The sequence below is a fragment of the Cupressus sempervirens genome, chromosome 5, assembly GCF_028749045.1.
Source record: "Cupressus sempervirens isolate cs-2001-9-10 chromosome 5, ASM2874904v1, whole genome shotgun sequence".
NCBI lineage: Eukaryota > Viridiplantae > Streptophyta > Pinopsida > Cupressales > Cupressaceae > Cupressus > Cupressus sempervirens.
The window spans coordinates 331,528,208-331,546,080 of record NC_143122.1 but is presented as its reverse complement, the minus strand read 5'-3'; the positions used below and the strand labels follow the sequence as shown (position 1 = coordinate 331,546,080).

Genomic DNA, 17,873 nt, shown 5'->3' with positions numbered 1-17,873 from the left:
CTCTCTCTCTCTCTCTCTCTCTCTCTCTATATATATATATATATATATATATATATATATATATATATATAGTATGTACAGCTACATTGTAGACCTTAATAAATGTAGGATGGGAATTCTTTATTTTTTCAATAGGGGAAATCACTTTGACCAAGAGCTATGGCTATGAACTAGAGAGGCTACAAATGGGAGACATCATCCTAATAGAATTTGTACCTTACTAGAAAGAACAACAACACAAGAACTTTACCATCATAACTCAAGTTGGTGATAGAATAACAAATTTTTAAATAAATATATATATAGATATATAATAAAACAATATATCAAATAGTCCTTACAACTTGTAATATCAAGTTGAAATTTAGTCTCATCGACATAAATTTATTTGCATATAATAAAACTAAAATTTACTAATTAACTTTTGTGCAAACACGTGCATTCTTCCAAACTTTCCCTGGTCTACAAAAGTATCCTTTCTGTGGAGCACAGTGTCTATCCTCTCGACATTTGCAAAGCATGTCTAGTGCACACCCATCTCTAAAAATCTCTAAACTTCCTCCTTGGATACCAAATAGACTATCTGTCCAATCATTAGAAAATATTCCAGATGGATCAAATTTTTTCTTCACCTCCAAGAACTTTTCTAAATTGGTCGTCTTCTTAGCTAGTCCTTCAAATAAGTAACCCCCTGATTTACCCCAATGTAACATACCACCATACTTCTCAATTATCATCTGTTCAATCTCTTCATAAACATCTTCATTCCACTTAGGTGTGCCAATGTTCCAAGACCTATAATTCATCATATCCAATGTTACCAAATCATCCTTAGGTCCCAAATATGCCTCTGATTTCTTAATAGAACGCATAAATACTCCAGACATGTCACACAACTTCTTAGGATTCAAATCTCTAATCCTCTTCACATCCTTTATTACTTCAGTCAAATTAGATACAGATACTCTTAGTTCTGCACCAAAGTATAAGGTAGTGTTTATGCGTCGATCCCAAGAACACACAGTATCATTTTTATCTAAAATTGCTGTGGGAGTGCAATTCATTGAGTAGCTTCCTGCTTGGCACCCACCAGCTGTTTGAATGTGGTGATTGAATCCTATTACTGGGTACCCTGTAAACTGCTTTCCATCATTTGAAAGTCCACTGCCATTAATTGCTAGATCAAGTGTATCATTTAAGAGTCCATTGCATATAGCTTCAACATCTACTTTATCTTGGATTTCTTCATCTACATGACAAGATCAAATAATTAAATGAATGCACACAAAAAAACCTTAAGAAAAAAAATTAGTTTATTATGAAAACATTAAGTTGAGAAAAAAGTCAAACTAAAGAATCTTACAAACATTAAAAAAATATATTGTTTTTTATCAAAATAATGTAAAATTAAAAGAATGCTACAATGGAGGGCAGTAAAGAGGCTATCCCTAGTAACAATAATATTTTTCCATCAACATAGAAATAAATAGTGAAAATGGTAGGAAAAAGACATTGAACACAAATACAAAACAATGTGAACAAAATTGATTAACAAATAAGCAATACACAAAAATAGAAATTTCACTAAACACTACTATAGATAAATATGACCAAAGCTAATTAATAGCCATGCAATACACAATAGTAGTTGAAAAAGACTCAATGTTGAATACAAGTACAAAACAAAGTTGATTAATAGTCACACAATGAACAATGGCAGCTAAAAATATCATGCAATACTTAATAGAAACTAAAAATAGACCTCACATTGAAGATATTTTTTTAAAAATATGAAAAACTTTGATTAGTAGTCATGCATTGTACACAATAACATCCAAAAATAGACATCACACTGAAAACAGCTAGAGAAAAATATAAATAATGCTAATTAATAGTCACATATTACACAATAGTAGCTGAAAATAGACCTCAAAAATTAGCTAATAAATAAACCTTTAACATAGACATCTTAACAAACAAGGGGTACCCTTCAAACTACAAATACTAAGTAAAATATTAACACTATAACAGACACACTTAGAATGTTAAACACTTTGTCTAGAAATTAGTACTTAGCAATATGATTCAAATCATTCCCTAACTAAGAACTTATAACATGAAAATATAAAATAGAAATTAAAAATAGACCTCCCAATAAATACAACTACAAAACAATACAGACAAGACTAATTAATAGGCACACAATTCACAATATCAATGAAAAATAAACCTCACAAGGAAGATAGTTATAGAACAATATGAACAATAGTTGATGAACACAATGCACAGCAACAACTGAAAAAATTTATGCAACATACAATACCAACTGAAAATAGATCTCAAATAGTAATTGAAAAATATACATCTAAGATAAACCGGATGTTGACAAATGAAAAGCTTACAACCAAAATTCAAAAGAGCATATAAGAACAAACATTAATGTGTATAGTGATATAAAATGATAATACATGATCCTAATATTAATGAAGTGTTTGGTTTGTATTTGCGTATGAAAATCATTTTTCAATTACTAGTTATTTAGAAAAGATCAAAGACATTCAATTTTGGCATACTCCTTTGTTCATTGCTACAATAGAGGGTAGTAAGGAAACTATCATCCAAAACATTAAAAAATTTCCATCAACATATTAGTAAAAGTATTGAACAATAGTAGGGAAAAGACATGGATCACAACCATAGAAAAATGTAAACAAAGATGATTAACAACCACACAATACAAAATAGAAATTCGAAATAGACTTCACACTGAACACAACTAAAGAGCAATATGAACAAAGCTAATTGACAATCATGCAATGAAATTAGACCTAAAGTTGAACACAAGTAAAGAAAAAAATTGATTAACAATGACACAATGCATAATAGAAATGTACACAACAACAATTGAAATTGTTACACAATAGACAATATCAGCACAAAATAGACCTCACATTGAACACAACTATAGAACAATGTCAACTATAGAGCCACCCCCCCCAAGTGAATTCTCTATATGGTTCTGGCGATAAGAGGCGAGATAAACGTTGCTAGGGTTTCCTACGTGAATGGCCTTGATAATGACAACGAGGAAGCTGAGGGAGATGAGCCTTATGGTAGGGAGGTGATGCTCATCCAACTATGGTGATCCTTTACTTCTTTGTTCTTTGAACTCCTTTACCTTGGTGGTTAAGGGTTTTTTATGGGGATGTTGAGTGCTCTACTCAGAGGATATCAAAGGTTGCTTTCCATCAATTTTTTTGGGCCATGGGGTTTGTTTAAGTAGTCTTTCTACAATGGTTTCTCTTGGTTGTGAGGTGTGTGTCTATCTTGGGTTTGACTTGGGTGCCCCCTTTTGGCATTATTTGTGTGCTCATAGGGCAGTTTGATAGATCCCTCTTGGATACTCTTCTGCGGTTTGAGATTTTGAGAGGGGTTCCCTTCTGGTGTTGTTCCCGACTCTCAGTTCTTCTAGTTATTCCTTTGTTGTTCACGAGAAAGGCAACACCTATTATGCTACTATTGTTATCTCTTTTCCTTGTTTTCATCCTTATGTCACTATTATTTTATTAGGTTTATTATCAAGGAGAGAAGTTGTCCCTCCCCTTATTTGACTCCTTTTGAGGTGGGGTCTTCCCCTATGGAGGTGTAAATTTTCCATGCATTATTTGGTTGGAGTAGGCCCTTTGGATGTCTCTTGACTTCTTCTTTCCATATCGAAGTGCAAAAATCTTCTTTTGAGGTGGAGGTTTTCTATGTTGGAGAGGTTGAGGTTAGTTCTTCAAGGGTTTTTCTCCTCACTAACTATAGGTGGAAGAGAGGGATGAGAGATTTGATCCTTTGGAAAGGTGCTTCAGCATGCTCTAGCTATGGTTTGGATGATGTTCTTCTTGTTGAATGGATCTTGGGTTCCTCTTGTCCCCTATTGGTGATCAGGGATGTTGATTTGGGCATATTTTTTCATGTTGGCAAGGTGACTATGATCTTTGTTGAGGAGAGATCACCTTTTTTGGACCAATGGTAGATAATGGCATTGCTCCCCATTGTCTAATTCACGTGACTTCATATAGAGGTAGAAGTTCCTATTATGAAGGAGGCTCAACTTTTTAACGAGGCTTGGTGTTGGTCTTTTGAGGCATGGTGTGGGTGTTGGTGGCCTTCTCTGCCTTTGGCTCTCTTGGCGCCTTGGGGGATCTTGACTAGAAGTTATTTATCTCTAACCCTTCTTTGTACTGCCCATGTTGAGGTGGTTGTTGTGTTGGGGAGGGGTTTCTTAATTTTTTGTGGGCTTGTGTAAGTGGATGATGTTGTTTCAGCCACTGATCTTCAGGCCTAACCCTTTCTCTTTTAGCTAGGCTAGTGTAATGTTGGTGTGGAGCCTTCTGTTATGCATTCTAAGAACAAGGAAATTTCTTGCTTACAAGGACCCCTCTAGAAGGATGGATGTTTTTAGTTTTAGTTGCAAGAAGACTAGATGTTTTTCAACCTTTTGGTTTAATGGAGAAAGAGATACATGCTTTTTGAAGCTTGAGTTTTGATACTGCATCTTGTAGGGTTGATTATGTCTTGCCCACCTTTGTTTATTTTCTTCCTATGTTCAAGTGTTTGTTGGTAGTTTTAAAGGGGTCACTCGGGTTCTTTGCTATTATTTTTGGTTAAAGACAGCTACCTTTGTGAGGGCTGGTCCCATGGTGCTCTTTGACAATGTTGACTATGGTTGGTGGTTGAATCACATTTAAACCTTTATTTTCTATAGAGGTAGGCATTAGATGTTGGATTTTCTTGATGTTGGGCACTAGGTGTTGTTAACGTATTATTAATAGTATCTAGTGTCATTGATTGTACCATGGGTCAGCACCCTCTTGCTTCTTTTTTATCTCAAAAAATATAGAGTCCTTAGTGCTAAATTGGAGGAGATACAAGGGAAATCATAGAATTCTAATAACAATGGGGTTGATAGGTAAAAGAAAAATGTATACATTAAGATGGAAGAGTTGCAAGGGAGGGTCAACAAAAAATGGAGCCATTTGTTAAGGGGATTATTTTTTATTAAGGGGATTGTTAATAGTTTCCAGAATATTCTATCTATGCATGTTGATTGTCTGAATAGGCTAGTGGGGAAAGTTGATCAGGACTTTGGGCTATGTTGGTCTTGGATCTTGAGATGGATGATTCTAGTACATAAGCTACTAGCTTGGGAAGGCATATGAGATCAAGCTCAAAGAAAATATACGCTTTTGACTCTCCTCCTGATTTGGCTAAGTTGAAGTAGGTGGTTTTGAAGATGTCCAACTTTAAAGGGGAACTAGCTACCTCTACTATGGAGTTGATTTGACTTCTTGTGTTTGTTTCTAGGGTTTTTTTCTTTTTTAGGTTGTGTTTTTTTTTTGTTGGTTAGCTTTGATTAGTTTTTGGTCTATTTTTTGTTTGGTTGTGTTTGGGTTGTTTGCTGGTCCAACATAGATGGTATGATGGGCTTTAATGTTTTAACTTTTGTAAAACTATATGGGGTTTCACTATTTTCACCCTTTAATCAAAAACTATAAACCAATGTGAACAAAGATAATTAACAACCACGAAATACAAAATAGACCTCACAAAGGTGGCCCTTAGACCACATGCACTAAGTAAAATATTAATCAGTCAACTATGAATGTTTAACACTTTAAGTCTAAAAATCAACACTTAGACATGCATATGACTTAAACAATTTCCAAACTAGAACTTACAATCAAAATTTAAATAAACTTATCAAAACAAAAAAATTTAATCTGTGCCACATTATATGAAATGAGAACACTTAATTCTTAATTTTTAATCAGTGTTTGGTTTCTACTTGCATAAGAAAACTACTTTTCCATAGTTATTTACCTTGCAAACATCAAATAATATATGGAAGTTTTCAAATTTGAGTGAATAAATACTTCTTATCATCAATGTCTTTCTGATATTCCCTTTCAAAACAAAAAAGGTAATGCATGCCCATGATATGATATGAGAACACCTACTCCTTATTTTATATGAAGTGTTTGGTTTCTACTTGCATAAGAAAACTACTTTTCCATAGTTATTTGCTTTTGCAAACATCAAATAATATATGAAAACTTATGAATTTGATTGCACAAATACTTTTTATCATCAATGTTTCAAATCACTCTATTTCTTGCATGATCCAAAATATTGATGATAAAAATGATTAACACAATCAAATTCAACATTCAAAAGCTTTCATACATTCATCTAAATCGTGAAAATCTGATAGCTTTAAAATCAAAGACATTCAAGATGGGCACACTAGTTTGTTCTTTATTACTTCATGGACTGAATAAAGTGCTAGTTACTCTTAAACATCACATACTGAAGGAAAAATTAAGTTTGAAAAAAATAAGTCAACTTTGACTATATGACACTTTTAGATTAAGAATCAAGTCTTAGTATGTGATGTTTAAGCTGTCAGGTTTTGAACATCACACACCAAGTGAAAATTGAACTTGAGAAAAATAAATCGACTTTAACTATTTAACACTTTTAACTTAAGAACCAAGCCTTATTGTATGACATTTAAGTTGTCCCTGAATGAACAGTATACTCACAGTGATTCGCTTTTGTCTGGATCTCATCAACTGTACTGGCGCTCCCAATGATAGAATTCAAGCCCTCTCCTGGAACACTAACAGGAACTCGATCGATGGGAATATAAACCACAAAGCCATGTGAGGGAATCCAATTAATATCCGCAAATTCATGAGTTCTAAGAAAACTCTCAGCCTGCTTCTCAAGATCACCGTCATCCCGAAGAACAGTCGAGAGAGATCGCTTGTACATTGGCTCCAAAGCAAAAGTGACTTCAGAAATAGCTCCAAGAACACCCAGAGACAATCTCGCAGCATTCAAATCCTCATCAGACTCCCTCAAATCAATCACCTTCGCATACCCTTCAGACGCAGGCGCAGGAACAACTAATCTCATTCCCACCACGTACTCATAAACGCCACTTCCTTTTCCGACGAAGCCACTGTCATGGGCACCGGTGGAAATGACACCGGCGGCGGAGACGCCGTTCCAGTAAGTCATGGCGTTCAGAGCCAATCCTTCTTTGGCGGCGGCCTCCAAGACGTCCCCCATTAGGGCTCCCGCCTGAACCCTAATTGTCATCGCCGTCTTATTAATTTCAAGAATAGACGCGTAGTTTCTCGTGGATATCATTAAACCGCCGCTGCCCACGCACACCAATTTGGGCTCGCTGTGAGACAACTTGCTCACAACTCTGATTTTCTGCTTGTTTTTCACCGCGTTCGCCACCGCCGCCAAAAGCTCCACTTCTGACGTCGGCCATACGGCGTTCTGAGCATTGCAGACCACGCGGTCGTCCCAAACTCCTTGGAAGTTGAAGACCTCGCACGAGGAGTTGTTGTTTTTGCATTGAATTGCAGGTGGCGGCGCGCACGTTGCCAGAGAAGCTGCTGTTATGGAACACTGCAGCGACAGGGACATGAAAATGCCCAGGAAAACGATGGATTTCGTCATTGCAATACTAGATGGAGATGTTAGAGCAATTTATTTGCGGTACGTTTGTGTTTTTCTGTGTTAGTGGGTATAAATAGGGTTTGTGTGAGGTGAGTATTATTAACAAAATACATTTTGTTGGAAGTTTCGTTCACGAAACGTCAAAAATGGGAGCAGGAAGGATTGGAAATCACACGTAAATGAGACAAGTTGATGGAAAGATTTCTGAGACGGTGAACGCCTGGATGCAAAGCACGCCAACGATTATTTCAAACACGTGCGAACGGTGGTGCTGATAACGTGAAAATTACCTCGAATGGGAAGGAATTCTCTCACGCGACTGGCCTAGAACTCGTCAAAACATATTATAGTCGCCTCTGCTGATATTGAATTTATTATTTTACTGTTTACTAATGACTTGAGTTTTAAAAGTAATATCGATGTTTCATTTTTAATTTAAAAGAGTGAAGATGTTTGGTTCACTTAATAGTCATGATGTCATCTACATTCAGAATGAATATTAGGTCCGTCTGTAGTTAGTTCAATCGTTAAGTCTTTTCTTATAGATACAACTAACTTCTTTTTCAACTAATGAAAGATTTAAAAATTATTATTGTTTATAGATCTGAAACTTTATATTTTTAATATGTAACATTATTTTTTATAAAGATTCTTGACTTTATTAATATTAAATTAATATTTAGATATTATATTAATGAGGAGATTTATAGGAACTCTTTTTTCCAGAAGGGACAAAAGTTAGTTTACTTAATAATCATGACAATGTTCTGTCTTACTTAATCGTGACTTTTTCAATATCATCTATTTTAGAGTATTACTCTATTTTCTATTAGTAAGTATTGTAACCTATAAATCATTTGTTATAAGACCCACTACATATATAGATATAGATATAGACTTGAATAATATATGAATAAGAAGAGATTTATAGAAATTCATTTTTCTACAAGTGAGAATAGTTGATTTACTTGATGGCCAAATAAAGTTATTTCTTTCAATATCACCTATTTTAGAGTATTATTCTATCCTTGTTGACTAAGCATAATGACTTTTTTTATAATTACATCTAATTATTTTCATTTCATTTTTTTTAAAAAAAATTAAAAACTAGTATAACATATAAATCATTTATTATCAAAATCCATAGTTCTTATATTTTTATACAATATATTAAAAGGAAGATCTAAATGTGAAAATCCATGACTTAATTAACATCAAATATATATATATATCAATGAGCATAAATTTACATAAATTTATTTTTCTAAAAGTGAGAATGGTTGGCTTACTTAGAAGTCGTGACAATTTTATTTCTTACTTATTCATAATGACTTTTTCAATATCACTTGTTTTATAGTATTACTCTATTTCCTATTGACTCGGCCATAAAGAGTTTTTATAATTATGTCTAATTATTTTGTTATCATTTTTACAAAAGTTCAAAAAAGTACTAAAATCTAGAGATCATTTGTCATGAAATGCCATACTTCTTATATTTTCATATAATATATTAATATGAAGATCAACAACTTCATTAATATTAAATAAATATTTATAGAATATATTAAATAGGTAGAAATTAATGGGAATTTATTTTCTAGAAATAAATATTTATAGAATATATTAAATAGGTAGAAATTAATGGGAATTTATTTTCTAGAAATGAGAATGGTTGGTTTACTAGATAGTGATGAAAATATTATTTCTTACCATAATGACTTTTTCAATTTCATCTATTTTTGAGTATTACTTTATCTCTCATTGACTCAACCATCAAGACTTTCCTTATAATTACATCAAATTATTTTTATATTTTTGTTACAAATTTGTAATGAAGCTTATACTTCTCATATTTTATATTGACTCAACTATAAAGACTTTTTTATAATTACATCTAATTATTTTGCTAGCATTTTTAGAAAAGTTATAAAAAGTACTAAAATCTAGAGATCATTTGTTATGAAATTTCATACTTCTTATCTTTTTCTATTATATATTAATATAAAGATCTACAACTTCATTAATGTTAATATATTAAATAGATAGAAATAAATAGGGATTTATTTTCTAGATGTGAGAATGGTTGGTTTACTAGATAGTCATGACAATGTTCTTTCTTACTTAATCATTATGACTTTTTCAATTTCACCTATTTTAGAGAATCACTCTATCTCTCATTGACTCGGCCATCAAGACTTTCTTGTAATTACATCAAAATATTTTTCTATCTTTGTTACCAAAAAAAACATTATAACCTATAGATCATTTGTAATGAAGCTCATACTTCTCACATTTTTATATTGGTATTTTTAAAGTTTTTTCATTATATGTATTAATAAAAATTAAAAGAACCCATCTCACATGAGTACAATTGGCCCAATTGAAACTCAATGTATATCTTTATCAAACATAAATAGTTAACTTGAAATATTCATTTATTTGTATGATTCTCACAAATACATTATGACTATATTAATATTAATTTATTGTGTATACTATATTAATTAATAGAGTTTTATAAGAATTTAATCTTTTAGAAATAGGTTATGTTGAATTAATAAATAGTCATGAAAATGTTCGTTCTTACTTAATCATGATGAATTTTAGAATATTGCCTAGATTAGAGTATTAATCTATCTCCAAAGCAATCAACAATAAATTCTTTTATTATAGTTACATCCAATTATTTTTATATAATTTTTTCAAAAAAAAATTAAATGAAATATGCCTTATGGATCTAATATATATAAAATCAATATACTTAAGAATAGAACACAATCATATATAACATGTACAAACTTGACTAAAATAGAAATATATTTTTACCTATTAACTTACTTTATAATTAGTTATTATATCAAGTTAAAAATAAATTAATTTATTAATACTCTTGATAAAGTGGTCATGAGCCACGTGTATATGGAAGTGAACAAAGCGATAGACGTTCTTTCCAACATTACAATTGCTAGCTTGAAGCCCATAATGTGGAATGAGTATTTATTAGGGTACATAAATCTCAAAGTTGTGATTGATCATGACAAGGTATTTTGTAAATTTGGAGATCTTAAAAATATTGTTATTAATAAAAAAATTATGCATTGGGACGTGAAGTACAATAATAATTGTACTTATATCAAGGTTGTCCATCAAAAATGGAAATTTTCTCATGTTTTGTGGGTAGTTTTCCTTTTGAGCTCTTATTTGGCATTTTTGTGTTAATATAAAGTTGCATTTTGAGTTTGTTTCATCTTGAAGAAAGTTGCAGAGGTTTTCACCATGGGTGAAGCTTTGGAAAGGAGGGAGCCAAGGAATTGTGAACATGGAAAAAAAGACCTAGAAGTGTGGGAGAAGCTAGATAAAGGTGGTCTGGTGCCTTATATGACCAAAATAAAGGATGCAAAGCCAAAAATTATTGAAGTGTTTATCAATGGTTGGGAGGTGGGTATAGTGACTCTTGTTGGGTGGCACCTCAAGTTGGATATCAATATTATGGTAATGATAATAGGTTTATATAGCAAGCATGTGAATTCCTACCCAAAAAAATAAATTGCAAAGGAAGTAGTTAGTCAATTTCTCAAGGCTGGGGATGGGGCTCGAGTTAGAGAAAAGGGGGGTTGTGGCTGCTTCTTCCATTAATAATTTTTAGAAACTCATTCTTAAAGTTTTTATTCAGTTTGTGACTTGTGATGGGAGGTATGATCGAGCTTGTAATTATCATTTTTTCCTACTTAATCACTTATGTCATAAAATTAGGGTTTTTTTCTCATTCTACTTGTGTTCTCTTGTTCATCTAGTATCAAAGAGTATAAGGAGAAACCAAAAAAACTTATTCTTCATGAAGGGTTGATGCAGTTAATTTTTTAGTTAATGATGGATCATGTGAAGGAAACTCTTCCTTTGCATGTCCCTGTTAAAAAAGAAAAGTGCCCTAAACCCCTAGTTAGTAGTAAATGTAAAGGAAAGAGATTGGTGGCTAAGTTTTGAGATGTGAAAATGGAGTTGGCTAAAAGAAATAAGAAGAGTGTAAACTATAAGGAAATAAAGTCAAATTTTGAAGAAGCCAATGATGATAATGCTAAAATCTTGGAAACTGAGGAGGATGTAGAGAGTGATTTCTCTGGTGAGTCAGTGGAAAAATGTTTTAGGTCACCAAGCACCTCTCCTTCCCATATTTTTGTTCATTTGGAGGAAGTGAAGGCTGGTTTCTATTAAAAAAAAGGAGGAGAGGGGAGTTAAAAATATGGGAACTGGTGAAGAAGAGGAGGAAATTAAAAATGTGGAGATAGGGAAAGTAGAGGATGATTATGATAAAGAGACCCCCTGCTATAATCTTTTGAGGATAATATGACTCGTGATTTGTACAATGAGACTAAGAATTCCCCTCTGAATGTGGCCCTTGAAGAGTCTAAAGAGAAGATCGAGGAAAATAGAGAGAGACGGTTCCCTTTCACCAATATTGTGTGTGTGGAAGAGGTCCATGTAAAATTATTACAAGAAGACCTAAAAGGTATTGATAGCCAACCTCCACTAGGAGTGCTCCAAAAAATCTCTATGTACACTTTCAGAATGGAGAAATGGACTTTCAACTCCATTAAAAAACTCAAAATCAATTGTAGATCTCGGATTGCAAAAATGAAGGAAATTAAGAACAAGCTTAATGGGGAGGCAGGGATTGGTAATGCTGGTAATAATATGGAGGAAAAGATATAAGGACTGGCTGATAGAATTGAGAATTTGGAAAGAAACACTTCTACTCTGATCAATAATTAATAGAAGTTGTTGGAAGCCTCAGTAGGAAACATGAACAAAATTGTTGGAAATGTGGATATGCAGGTGAGCAACATTATGGTTTTGTACTTGGACGAGGCTAAGGGCATGGAAGAGACATCGAGTGAGAAGAAAACTAGATCTACTACCAGGAAGCTGAAGGCCAAGACTAATGAACAAATTATAGAGGATGTTAAAGCAGCTTCCAAAAAGATTAAGGAAAAGAAGGAGGAGATGGCGTTGGAGCGAGCACAATGTTGGTTTGTTTTGTCTATCCCTTAGTTTTTAGGTTTTTTGTGTTTAGGTGTATTGTTAGTCATTTGGTTTTGTGTGTTAGTTCTTGTAGATGTCTCTGTCTATTGGTCTTTTTTGTTGTATTTGTAAAACCAATTTATCCTATTTTACTTGTAACTCACCCAAAAGCCTATGAACTTTGATTGCCTCTTTGCTAGCTTGTGTTGTTGTCATATACTCTGCTTCTGTTGTTGACAATGCCACTACTGTGTGGACCTTAGAAACCCATCTAAGACCTCCAATTAAAGAGAAAACATAACATGTACTAGACTTTCTCTTATCTTTGTTTCCATCAAAATTTGAATCTACAAACACATCTACATGAAGACTATTCCCACTATAAAAAATAACAACATTTGAAGTGTCTCTTAGATATCTAAGAATCCACTTCATAGTTGTCCAATGATCGATACCCATATTTTCCATGTACTAACTGTCATGCCCAAAATATATGGGCAAAACACACAACAATTTTTTTTTTAAAGAACTATGGTTAAATAAGATAACATGGTCGTAAAAGATTTTAGATGATTAACTGTAATGGAACTAATTGTTTGAGTAGTTTAAAATTTTGATAACCCTAGGTACTTTGAAGATAGATATAAGCTCGATATCGATATAAAAAAAAAAAAGGTGACAACTCAGTTTGAAACATAACATAGAAGAGATAGTTTGGTGAACTTAATGTTTCTTAGACAATCAACTAATGAAATTAAGCGACTAATTCCATTTAATTAAAGTCCTAACCCCTTCGATTGTTTTAATGATTCTTTAATTTATTACCTTCTAAGGAAGACACTAGATTATCACAACACTGATTCAATACGTTTAAACTAACATGCTAACTTAATGACATCTATCTCTTAATTACATATTCTTGTTTTAGCTACAATTTAACTATAATCAATATACCACCAACCTTATGATGAATTAATTGTTATAGTAATTATTTGTTTTCACTTATTAATTAAATCACTTTGATTTAATTAATTAAGTTGCCTATTACTCTATTTTGCTTAAGCTATCTTGTAGGTGCATTATTAATTAATTATTAATTATTAATGTGCAACCTAGCTTTTTAGTTTAGGGTTTCTATCTCACCTTTATAAGGTTGAGACTTGTACTTATTTCATTATCTCTTATGCATTTTTCATTTGAGAGAAACTTTTCTTCTATCTCCATTTTTTAGCAAACCCTTGCCTCTTCTCATCTTTTTCTTCTGTGACAGGTTTTTGCATGCAGGGATTCGAAGGCTTTGTGGATTTGATTGGCTTATTTGCTCAAATCCTACATTAATTAACTAGTCCCTTCTATAAATTTAATAACTTGATCGACATTACAAATTTAGTCATTTAACATTAAGAAGAGTTGGAACTCTAGAAGATCGACTAAATTTAACTACTCAATGCATACTATCTATGTATTAAATCTGTAATCCAAAATCTAAACTAACCTTAATATACACATACAGTGGAGGTAAACTTTATTTTCAAATGTACTATCTACATTTTAATTTATAATTCTCTCCAACATACTTATAACATTCAAATTTATTAATCTATCAATTACAAATAAAATTGAAGACTAGAATTTATTTCAATTAAATCTATAAGTGAAACTAAAATTTATTCAACTATTACAAATTTAAGTCCACTATTAAAATGCCAATATTAATATTTATCTAACCAACTCACAATAGTATAAAACTAAATAATAATATAGAATAAAATTCAACTATAACAAGAGGTGACTAAAAATAAACAAAATAATTTAGAATTAACTTTATAACATTAACAAAACACAAACTACTAACTAACTTAATACTATCCTAAGTTAACACTAACATAGAATACTAACTACTTTTTAAAACTCTTTACTAACATCTATACTAACATAAAAACATTATACTAATTTCTAATAATATAAAATAACTACTGATCTCAAAATTAAACAAATCTATTACTAATTTAAATTGCAACTAAATTTAAACTATCTTAAATTTAAAATTATCATAATACTAAACTAGACTAACAATCTTTAACCAATACTAAACTTACTAACTTAAAACATAATATACTAACATTACTTTAAACACTCTATAGAAATACTAACATAATTAATAACTAACTTTTAATCAAAACTTTAAAATAACAAAACATTTGATAAGTAGGAGATGATTTCCATAGCTAGTCAAATTGTGATGTGAATATCAGGATTTAACTGTGTGATTTTTGAGTCAAACTCGATGACCCATGTTTCATGAGTAGTGATTCAACATGAATCCATCTCTCATGATAATAAATGAAACACTTAGCACTCATTGGATCTAGGTGATGCTCACAGGGGTGAAGCACCGGAACTTCCCGGGAGGTCACCCATCCCAGTACTACTCCAGCCTGAGCGCGCTTAACTACGGAGTTTCCTCCACAGTTAAACCCAAAGCTTGCAACCCCATTTAACTTAAAAATGTAACTAACATTCTAACTTAAATCTAAAACTAACTAAATCTAATATAATCTATCTACATATAATATAAACTAACTACCCACCCCAAAACTCTAACACCCTACACCCACGTCACATCTCCCTCCCAATCCCCATATGCTACTCCCTAAGTCAATGCACTTTCCAAGCGCTATCACCAATTGCCATTTGCAGGGTACAAGGCAAAGAAGGTACTACCAGGGCAATGAAGGAAGGGCACAATAGTTTTAAAAGTCCTTTTTTAGCATGGTAAAAATGCTAAAATCAAAACATGCTTCTCTCCCATCTATGCCACGCTTCTCTAAGCATGCTCACACACCCAAGGGAAATGCACGCTGACCCAAGTCTGTCAACGCAGGCCTATCCTCCCCTTGCGTGAGTGATGGATATGGAAGGGATCCAGCGCAGGGGAAAAGATATGGGGAAAAGAATAATTGTAAGGATATTTAAGTTTGTGAAGCTTTCTCCTCACTTCCCTTGACAAGACAAGGTTGTCAGTGGCATACTGGTAGGGTTGGGTGAAGTCCACGCCTAGCCATGGAAAAGTAAAAACAAAGCAAGTGGTGGGGAGGATAAGGACTTAATAGTCCTATCAATATTTAATACCTTGGGCCCCTCCAAATTCGATTCGTCAGGGATGTTATGAGAGAACATAGGATAAAAAGAAAAGACTAAAAGGAAACTTTGAAGACCTTGCCAAAATTTAAATTTCATTCCTCCTCAAAGCTAACATGTCATTAAAGCACATGATCCAAGGTGGGCTTTTAAGTATGATTTGACTTCCTTGTCAATCTTAAATTTTGTCTTTCCAACTTTGATCCAAAGCCCATGTGCTAACTCAAACTCCTGGGTGGTGCGAACTGTTTAAGTTTGCTTGTCATAGGGCAAGCTTTTAATGCATAAAGTTTTTTTGTTGAGGGATACAATTAGATATTCATTTAAATGTTTTAAATTTTAAATGTATTCAATTTATATTCCTTTTTAAAAGATTTAATAATAATTTTGGTTGAAATTCAAAAGAATAACTCAGAGAATATTCTCTGTAACTTGGGGGAATTAAAAATTTTCCCATACATTTTCTAGAGAGGTTTTTACTCTTGGGAATGCACATTTTTCTTTGAAGCCAATTTTTCTAAGTGTTGATACATTTTTCTTGCTATATTTTTTTTTTTAATACTAGGAGGGATATTCATTCCTAGTGACAACATAGATTTCTTTGAACCAGCATACTAATACAAGGATTTGTATATGGTTATATTTTCTTTTCTTCCCTATAATTTATGTCTTATAATTCATCATATAACATTGTGTATGTTCCATTTATTCAGAATTCAAGGTGATGCATAATTCTTAACCAAATTTGATTTTTTCCATTATGAAATTTATCAAGGAGAGAGATAACTTTGTGACCACAATGTATAATTTTTATTTCCTCTTGATACATAAACATTAAATTGGAAACTTTAACATATCAAATTACTTTTCATTACAAAATTGAAAACTTAAGAATTCATAATTTGTAGACATAATCTATTAAGCTACTTTCACACATACATATGCATAATTTGAAATCACATAAGAGCAATGCAAGGAGGCTTTCACAATCTTTTCCTTTATCTATTATTTAACCTGGTTCAAGGCTCCATCGAGAAAGAACCAGTAAGAAAACCTGATGTCTTTGCCAATACATCAAAATTTAAAATACATTTTTACAATTATTACAATTCAATTGAATTCTCTTCAAGGACTTTCACAAGAGATATTTACCAATGTCTTCAATGCATCAAGGGGACCATGGAAGAGACAAGAACCAACATGGAGGTAAAACAACATACTAAGATGAACAATTCAAGCATGCACCCCAATCTAGTTTTACACAATAGGTCCAAGCATAGAACCTGACTAGGGGGGAGGTGGATTTTCCCAATGGGAGACGTCAATCACCATACCATAACATAGCCCTTTCGAGGCTAAATCTTCAAGAACTTCTGTTCTTCTACAAGGCCCTTTCGAGGCTATTACCACAAGGATTTTCATTCCTTTCCATATCAAGAATTCACAATATCGAACAAGGTATGTGATGACAAGTAGGGGCCCATACACCCTACCCTCTTTCCCTCCTCTCACCATGAGAGGAGACTCTACACCATTAAGGTCCAACTAAAGCCCTTCCCCCGTACATGGCCACTTCTTACCTATCCAAGGGTGAGTGATGCCAAAACAATCCCTATGAAATCCCCTCAAAACACAAAACATCAAAGCAAGCATAAGAATAACATCAAATGAAAAAAAAAAGTTCAGATCCCTCCAAATCAATCCCAACACACAAGCAAGCAAAAACAAAGAACAACCCAATGCCTTATGCAAGATTCAAGCATGAACAACATGAATAAAAATTCCAATAGAGTGAAAAACTCATACCTTCACAAAATGTAATGGTAAAATGGTAAGTTGAGAAGAGCTTTTCCCTTTTCTTCCTTCAATCTTCAAACTTTCTCTCAAACTAGAGATTGGGTGACAACCCCAAAACTACTCCAAAATGCCTCTAACTATGATCCTTAACTCAACTAGGCTTCAAGTAACCTCAAGATGGAGTTTTGAGTCCAACTCAAGTAGAAGACAATCAATTTTGGCAATCAACAAAAAGTACGGTTTTTGAGTGACCCTAAAAGTCAACCAAGGAGGCTAAAGGGGTGGAAAGTACTCCCAGCCCATACCCTTACCCCTAGGGTACTTAAATTTAATGTTTTTAAGCCTTAAAGACTTAATAGGAATAAATAAAAGCTAGGGGAATAATAAGACCA

The 17,873-nt window shown here is 32.8% G+C and overlaps 1 protein-coding gene across 1 annotated transcript; it reads right to left on the bottom strand.

Annotated features, from left to right (window-relative positions):
• Positions 1 to 268: 268 nt before the first annotated feature.
• On the bottom strand, positions 269 to 7,574 carry LOC149556035 (L-gulonolactone oxidase 5-like). Its single transcript, XM_089830156.1, has 2 exons — positions 6,591 to 7,574; positions 269 to 1,249 (listed from the first exon to the last, which is right to left on the bottom strand). Exons 1-2 carry the CDS (start codon positions 7,522 to 7,524, stop codon positions 414 to 416), a joined length of 1,770 nt encoding a protein of 589 aa, XP_089686282.1. The 5' UTR covers positions 7,525 to 7,574; the 3' UTR covers positions 269 to 413.
• Positions 7,575 to 17,873: the final 10,299 nt, after the last annotated feature.